Source organism: Sinocyclocheilus anshuiensis, unplaced genomic scaffold, assembly GCF_001515605.1.
Source record: "Sinocyclocheilus anshuiensis isolate Anshui unplaced genomic scaffold, SAMN03320099.WGS_v1.1 scaffold391, whole genome shotgun sequence".
Classification (NCBI taxonomy): domain Eukaryota; kingdom Metazoa; phylum Chordata; class Actinopteri; order Cypriniformes; family Cyprinidae; genus Sinocyclocheilus; species Sinocyclocheilus anshuiensis.
The window spans coordinates 540,772-549,328 of record NW_015548229.1 but is presented as its reverse complement, the minus strand read 5'-3'; the positions used below and the strand labels follow the sequence as shown (position 1 = coordinate 549,328).

The 8,557-nt window shown below is 36.1% G+C and overlaps 1 protein-coding gene across 1 annotated transcript in view; it reads right to left on the bottom strand.

Moving 5' to 3' along the window:
• The window catches only part of cdh10b (cadherin 10, type 2b (T2-cadherin)), a 56,804-nt gene that overhangs the window by 12,142 nt on the left and 36,105 nt on the right, over window positions 1-8,557 (bottom strand). The window contains exons 4-7 of the mRNA XM_016441690.1: window positions 6,966-7,085; window positions 5,619-5,786; window positions 3,864-4,051; window positions 2,906-3,159 (exon numbers count right to left, since the gene is read on the bottom strand). Of these exons, the coding sequence (XP_016297176.1) occupies window positions 2,906-3,159; window positions 3,864-4,051; window positions 5,619-5,786; window positions 6,966-7,085 (730 nt within the window). The remainder of the gene's footprint in view (window positions 1-2,905; window positions 3,160-3,863; window positions 4,052-5,618; window positions 5,787-6,965; window positions 7,086-8,557) is intronic.

Genomic DNA, 8,557 nt, shown 5'->3' with positions numbered 1-8,557 from the left:
TACCAAATACCTTCCACTTCTTAATAATAGACTTCACTGTGCTTCTAGGCATTAATACACCTTTGACATTTTTTTGTATTCATCTCCTGACTTGTGCCTGTCCACAACTTTATCCCAGAGATATTTTGACAGTGCCTTGCCACCCATATGCTTAAGCTTTAACCCTTTCCTATACCAACTGTATGTGTGTGTGTGTGTATGTGTACGTTAGACCAGTTTAAGTGTGTATGTGTATGTTAGACCAGTTTAAGTGTTTATGTAGTATGTTAGACTAGTTTAAGTGTTTATGTGGTTAATAAAGTCTTACTTGTATCACACTTGACGTTGTTCATTGTTTGCTCATAACTGGAGTCACTTAATCATGCAGATTTATGCTACAAGCTCTTTGTAGAATTGTACAGTAAGAAAGTTATTTCCCTTAACCAGGAAATTAACGTTCTTAGAATTGACAGACAGTTGACCCTGAGAGGTCAAGTAAATATCTACAGCGGATCTAAATATTTATAATTAATTATAACTAGTTATGATTAATTATTCATATTTCCCTTATGAGCTGATTCACTACAGTTGATTCTTGATTGTTTGCTTCAGTTGCACTACCAAGGACTGAAATGCTCCAGGAAAGCCGTTTTCATGCTTAGCTAATCAAAATGACCACAGCTGATCACAGTTGAAAGTCAAATGGCTTTGTGTGAATTATATTATATCACTTTATTTATTTATTTGTTTGTTTGGTTGTTTGTTTTTGGGCATTTGAAATTTACTTGTTTATTTACTATTTATTCCACTGTGATTTTTTTAAAACTGATTTTTCAATGTGAAAACACCAATTATTTATGTCAGTGACTAAATATAATATTTATATTGAATACATATTGAATACTTATGACATTTGCAGTTTTTGCATTTATATTCTGAAATATTCATTTATTAATTAATTCGTTTCACTGTGAATTTTTTCAGCAAATGACAAAACATTGTTGCAACACCTGCACACTAGCATTCAAAACCTGATGGCCAGCTATGTTTTTTTTTTGCCTTCAGCAGAATAGTAGTACCTTGGTGCCAGTAAGTGCTAATTTTTAAGTAATCAATTATGCATTATGCATTGAATAGACAGCTGGGACGAACACCTTCCTAGCCGAAGCAACTAGCAACTATCAATTATCCTTAACCGCATATTGCATGTTGTGAATTTTAAAGTGGCTCATTTGAAAGAGCCTGAATGCTAATCACTCTGTTGATCCCCTGTCTTTTGTTTTCATGAAATAAGAAAAGGAAATCTTTCCTATTAAACCCATTTATCAATGTCAGCTTACATATTCTGCTGACATTTAAATATGCAACTGAGTGTGACGTGCATGAGTAAGCCAGAAGGACAAGCTTTTCAGACAATCGCTCACAGTGCACATGCGGACAGGAGACGAAAGACAAGACATACTCTTTCACACCAACTTTGTGACTTATAAAAGTCTGAATTCAGAAAGGAAAGGAGAGGGGAGATAAAACAGCGCCTGTATTCATCTTGCCAAACTTCCGGAGGGAAATCACCAACTGAGTCCCCATGAATAATTTGCTTTTCCCCCGTCTTCACACCCATACACACGCACACGCTTGGGAACATGTTGATGGATTGGATTTAACCGAGCACAAAACATCTGATCAACAACCAAAATGTGGAAGGCGAAGACGTGTTCTGCTTGATTTTCATACACCGTAATGTACTTTATGTTCTGATGCTTTGGGAGGAACTTTTCAAGGTGTCATTTTGCTGTTTCCCCCACTGTATCTTTTATTTGTGTCTAAGGTGAAAGCAACCACTTGTTTGTTCGCTGCATATTCAAAAGCATTTCATTACTGAGTCCCTCTGTTCAAATCTCTGCTGGACCATTAAATTGCCTGTTACAATGGCTAAGATTATCTGTTGACAGAAGCCTCCTTATTAGCTAAATAAGCCTTTGGATGGTAATGAAACTAATATAATGAGTGCAACAGAAAGCAAGTGCATCACAAAGCTATAAGCATTAAAACATTAAAGGGGTCATGTCAAGCAGAATCAAGTTTCCCTTAAACTTCTGAGATAAGAGGATTCATTGTACTAAAAAAAAAGCAACTTTCAAACACTCAAAATGTCCTCACTAATTATTCATTATTATTAATAATATATTTTTTAAATCATTTAATAATTAAAATGTGTCTATTTATTCTAAACGAGTCTAATTAATATTATAATATTGAAATAAAAATAATCTAATATAAAAAATAAAATAGTATTAATATATTATTCATATATAATTTATGTAGTTGTCTCATTGTATATATATATATATATATATATATTCTCCAAAGTGATCTAAAAAGCAACTTTCAAACACTCAAAATGTCCTCACTAATTATTCATTATTATTAATAATATATTTTTTAAATCATTTAATAATTAAAATGTGTCTATTTATTCTAAACGAGTCTAATTAATATTATAATATTGAAATAAAAATAATCTAATATAAAAAATAAAATAGTATTAATATATTATTCATATATAATTTATGTAGTTGTCTCATTGTATATATATATATATATATATATATATTCTCCAAAGTGATCTAAAATAATTCAGAATATAAAATCCAAAATTAATGATTGCCAATGACTTTACCAATCGCCATTGGCTCTTTTATTTAGAAGGTGGGACTTATTCTGCCATACTGTGTGTTGCATTGTCTCCCATTTATAGTAATCTGAGTGCACTAGCTTGGTATTTCTATAGTCTTTGATATTGAATGATTAGACAATTGAGGTAAGGAACAAGGCATTTCCTAAAGGCATAATAGCATTAATATCATTTAATTCTAGAGCTAATGAGTAAGTTGGTAAGGGCTTGTGTTTTTTAATAGATACTTACTTGACCAGGTGATTGATTGTGTCAGGGTCTCGAGCTGACACCGTGCCAACCGAGCTGCCGGCAGGGGTGTCTTCATCCACCTCAAAAATGTACAGAGTCCGACTGAAAACCGGAGGTTCGTCCACATCCGTGACTGTGATCCGAACAATCGCCGTGTCGCTGAAAGGCCCCAGTTGCTCAAAGCGTCGATCTATATGTGTGTTGGTCACCTGCACCCGTAGTGAGTACAACCTCTTACTCTCGTAATCTAGTTGCTGAATGGGAGAAAGGTTACAAGAGCAAAGATAAGATGTTAGTCCGGTCTTCATGACCTGTCTGAATAAAGGAAGGCTTACTTTTCTGATATGTTTCAGCTCAGGTCTATTCGGTCGCAGATTAATGACATGCTCTAGCAACGCCACCCTAAACTTTTCTAAATCTAAAGCTCGTTTTTGCATACAAGTGCTTTATCGCTCTCCCTTTTCTTTTGAGTTGAATGTCTTTTTTTATAAAGGCATGGCATAGTGCTTTAATGCAGCCTTTTAATTATGAAACGATTAAAGACTCAAGGTACGATCTTTTACCTTTCACCCATTCAGGCCTTCTTCCATAGCTATCTTTCATTCTAGTTTAAGCAATAAGATTTGCATAATTGCCTGAGCCTCGTCAAAGCCTGACCTGACAGAGAGAGGAAATAAGCTATAGGCAGATTTCAGCAGGAAATAGATCCCTGTGCCACACAAAAGGGAAAAAGGGACTTTTGGGGCTGTGAATAGAATTAAGCACCTTTGTAAAGTTGATAGGACACAAAGGCTTCGATTTAGGGGATTACTTTCTAAGCACTTTGCTTCGTATGGGTGCGTGCGTGCATATGAAAGAATGAGAGAATGAGGGAAAGATCGTCGGATGGTGTGGATTTTATTTCCAACCGCCGACTTACAGTGTGATGTTTAAAACATTAAATATAGAGCCTGTTTACCTTCTTCACTTTTATCACCCCTTCCTGGCTGGTGCTGTCCGTGATGATATTGAACACGTCTTGCCCGTCGCCGTCCAGGATGGTGTACCACATCTCGGCGTTCTCTCCCACATCCGCGTCATACGCTTTGATCCGGCCCACCGGTGATCCGATTCCAGCTGACTCTGGAGTGGAGAGATGGTAGGTACCTGGAGAAGGAGAGCAAAATAAATCAATTGAGTAAACAGTCAGGTGTTTGTACGAACTCTTTGTTCTCGAGCGAGGCGCTTCGGCTTGCATTTGTCTATTTGTTTATCCTTCTCTCGGGGGAAAAGCGGAGCTGCCTCTCAGTGGTTATTCTTTAATAGAATTTCAGCTCCGATGAGCCACTGGAGGTTCTTTTTAAACCCAGTTTGTGGATACTGTTTCTGATGTGGCTCTTGTATTGGATTTGAGACTGTGGCAAAGAGAGAGGGATTATCACCCCAAATGAAGCTCCCGCTGTGCTCTCTTTCTCTCTTTCTCTCTCTCCATCTCTCTGTCTTCTAGTTTCTATCCTTCTTTCTCTATCCACCCTTCTCTCTCACTCTCTAAAAGCCTCTTTCTATGGAGATTTTGTTCTGGGTTCACATTGTGACTCATCCTGGTCAGAAGGAGAAACGGGCCCTGAGCATTTCCATGATAATTCAGCTGAATCATGACATATGTCTGTTGCAGTTCTTATGAAATATCACTCGGAGAGAAGAGCAAAATTTGCCATGTGAACAGATAACTTATACTGATTATGCTGAAGTCTGTTTGCAAGTCCAAGCATAATTCTGCTCATAAATACTATATTATAATACTCTGATAGTCTAGTCTGCATCAATTTTTAATAGTTGACTGGCAGTCAAACCCTTGTTCATTTGATATGCACTTTCGGGCTTGCTCAAGGCCTTTAGTTCTAGACATTTCAATAGCATTTTTCTTCCATCAAGGTCCACAGAAAGGTAGAGTAAAGGTGTTTTGCACCCAAATGAGTCATAATTTAGTTTTACGTGACCTGAAATGGGCTGCTTTTGCTAAAATATAATTTCAGGTCTCCATTTGCAAACCATCACTTGTGTATTAAGCAGAAAGCTTTGTATTTTGTTAGATTATGGCTACTTAGTACATCAAACTCTTTTAGTTAAAGATGTAGTGCAAGGGAAATTATTCCTGTTGCTCAAATGGTAGATCATGGTCTTAACAATGCCAAGGTCAAGGTTTTGGTTCCCTGAGAACACACATACTGATTTAATATAGCATGAATATAGCGTAGAGTCAAATTTGACTGGTTGTATGTGTCATTCAAAATTGGATTTGAATTTGAAGTTCCAGTTCAGTTCTTTCATTTGAATTGAAATTGAGGTAGCAATCAGGATTTGGAATTGCATTTCATATGCAATCAAGGAAGTAGAATTAAATTGAATGAAATAATAATAATATTTTTTAGTAAAAAAATAATTGTCTAGACAAACAATGAATGTTGGCTTGACTACAAAAAAAAAAAAAGAAAAGAAAGAAAAAAATTATAAAAATGTATTTTAAAAATGTTATACTACCGGCCTTATGGTGGTAGATAAAAAAAACAATAATAATAATAATAATCTTTTGTGGCCCAAGGTGGAAGAACACTTTATTTCCCAGAATGCATCACCTGAGTTGAATCTGTGTTTCTTTCTAATTCAAAATCCAATGCTGATGTCTCCTTCAGGTCAACATATGCATGTGAGAGGAGAGTCTGTGCTGTCTTACTGTGTGGGAATCGAGGAGGACTGTTGTTGACATCCTGGAGAGTGATGTTGACTGTAGTGGTCCCGGAGAGACCGCCCATCTGTCCAGCCATGTCCTTAGCCTGAATCACCACCTGATAGTTCTCCCGGTTCTCTCGAATCATGTTCGGAAGCGCTGTCCTTATGACGCCTGACAGGGTGGATGGACACAGGTTTCGTTAGGTGCTATCTAATGAGCTTCTCTGACTTCATTATTTATATCTTAATGTCACGCTAAAAAAGAAGGTTGGACGAGGAAAAAAAAAAAAAAAACATAACCAAGGAAATGAATTCCCTGCCTTGGGGTATTTTAAAGAGCAAGTTTTAATTGGGTAGGATGTCAATCTTCAAATGATGTTGTGATAAGGTTATTAGTACATGAGAGCAGAATTTATGTGTTTTTAAAGCAACACACTTAAACTGTACTAAATTCACTAAAATAGATAGAAAATTAAAATTCATTATTACATTAGAATAGAAATACATGATATCAATAAAAAAGGCACACATGTGGATAGGAATACACAATATAGAATAAGAATAATCTAAATAATGTGTTGAGAAAATGTCCCTGTCATGTTTCATTTCAAAATTCAAAATAAAAAATAAATATAAAATGTAATTATATAATATACATAGACTCATTACTGTAGTAATAATAATAATAATAATAATAATAATGAATTTTCATTAATATAGTCTGCAAACAAAATTTAAAACCACCAAAAATCATTTCTTATTTTAATTTAGTTTAATGTACTAAAATAACTGAAACTAAAACTGAAATTAAAAAAAATTATAACATCTATATAGACTATAAATAAATAAATGACAAAAACACATAACAGAATTACAACTTTAAAATTAAAATGAAAAAGGAAAATATAAAATTAAAAACTACAATAACACTGATAATCTAAACTATTATTATTATTTAAAAAATGTAATATTGTAATGTCTGTAGTTTATATAGATTGTAATGTAGATTTTAACTAAATAATATAGTATTTGTTTTACTTTAATACAGCAAAATACTGCATACAGCAATAGGAATCATCATTGAAAATAATGAGAATAGTACAAGTAAATGCAACACAGAGGGATTTGAAAGATTCCTAAATGTTGTCTTCATTTTCTTTATGCAAAATATAATTTATTATCTTTTTGGTTTTAGGGCGAAATATGATCAGGGCATTTTCTCAACAGGCGTTATGCAATTCACCCACATATACATGAAACTATTTTAGCAAATCCTGTATCACCTTACTATCATATCCCATCTTTTAATCATTTCAAATCATGCTTGTTCTCTCATCTTTTCCCAACGTACCTGTTTCGGGTTCAACTGAGAAATATGGCTGGCCCTGCAGTATGCTGTAAACCAGCCTGGCGCTGTTTCCATATGCTTCATCATCTGCATCAGAGGCTGTAACTCTTATTACAAATGCACCTTGAGAGGAAGAGAGCACGAGAGAATTATAGCGAAAGGTATTTCAGAGCCCTAACATGACTGTAAAACATGATCCCCACATCCAGTATTAAAACCTCAACCATGATCAAAGCAGCACATTCTAAAGGTGCACCATAAACAACAAATTCGCTATTAAAAATACTTGCTATTAGCCTATATGATGAGACCCCCACCCTCCCAGCGTGAGCAGTGATCAAGGCGAATGTATGATCACTCGTGCTTTCATCTTCTTTATCTCAGTGTGTTTCTTATCTAAATCCTACTCTCATAATTACTCCAGCTGCACCGTGAGATGGACATATCTTTAATTGTAGTTTTTCTTTCGGCCGCTCTCTCTGGGTCATCCCATTAATTTTCCGCTCTGATGGAATCTGCTGTATGTTGCTGGGAAACGTCAGAATAATCTGCTCAAAAAAACATTATAATTAGACCAATTAATCTAGAACTAACATGATTTTGGGGTGTTCGCTTTCAGCTTGACACAGCTTTGGACAGCTGTAGGAGAAAAGAATATAGTCTGTGATATGAAAAAGCTCTTCGAAATTTGGCCATGGTGTAAAGCAGGGGTGCCCAAACTCGGTCCTGGAGGGCCGGTATCCTGCAGAGTTTAGCTCCAACTTGCCTCAACACACCTTGCCTTCAAGTTTCTAGTATGCCTATTAAGAACTTGATTAGCTGGTTCAGGTGTGTTTAATTGAGGTTGGAGCTAAACTCTTCAGGACACCGGCCCTCCAGGACCGAGTTTGGGCACCCCTGGTGTAAAGTAAACCAACTCATTTAATTGCTTATATTTGGCTCTACAGTACTGTTCTACTATAGGCTAAGCAAAATATTAAATACTCTCACTATTTGGGGACTATTATATGAGGATCAAAATTTATATATAATATATAATACATGTTTATAATAAAAATGTAGTATAAATTATTTATATTGCAATTATTTATATATTATGTATTATACTAATACTCAGGGCCTTCGTTAGTGGGGTGAAAGGTGGTGACGATTATAGGGGCCCACGGCTAAGGGGGGCCCCCCGGCGATCTCAACCGACTGACTGAGGCCAGCCTAAAAAGAAGCTCAGGCCACTGCTACTCATCGTCACGAAAGCTCATCATTTGCACGTGTTTTTAAGCCTTGCCAATTTAAACATTCAAAAGAGTTTAAAGCATTCAAACACAAGATGCGGAAAAACATCTCAGGTTACATATGTAACCATGGTTCCCTGAGTAGGGAATGAGACACTGCGTCCTCTAGGGGTCGCTATGGGGAACGGCTCGTCGTGACCCGTGTCTGAAGCATACATTGAAAAAACACCAACTCGTTGGCCGGCGACAGCCATGACATCAATACCGGTGCGACTATAGTATAAATAGGCGCCGGGAGCACACATCATTCACTTCTTCGTCTGAAGCTTGCGTCCGCAGCATGGCAAGAAACCTAGAGGACGC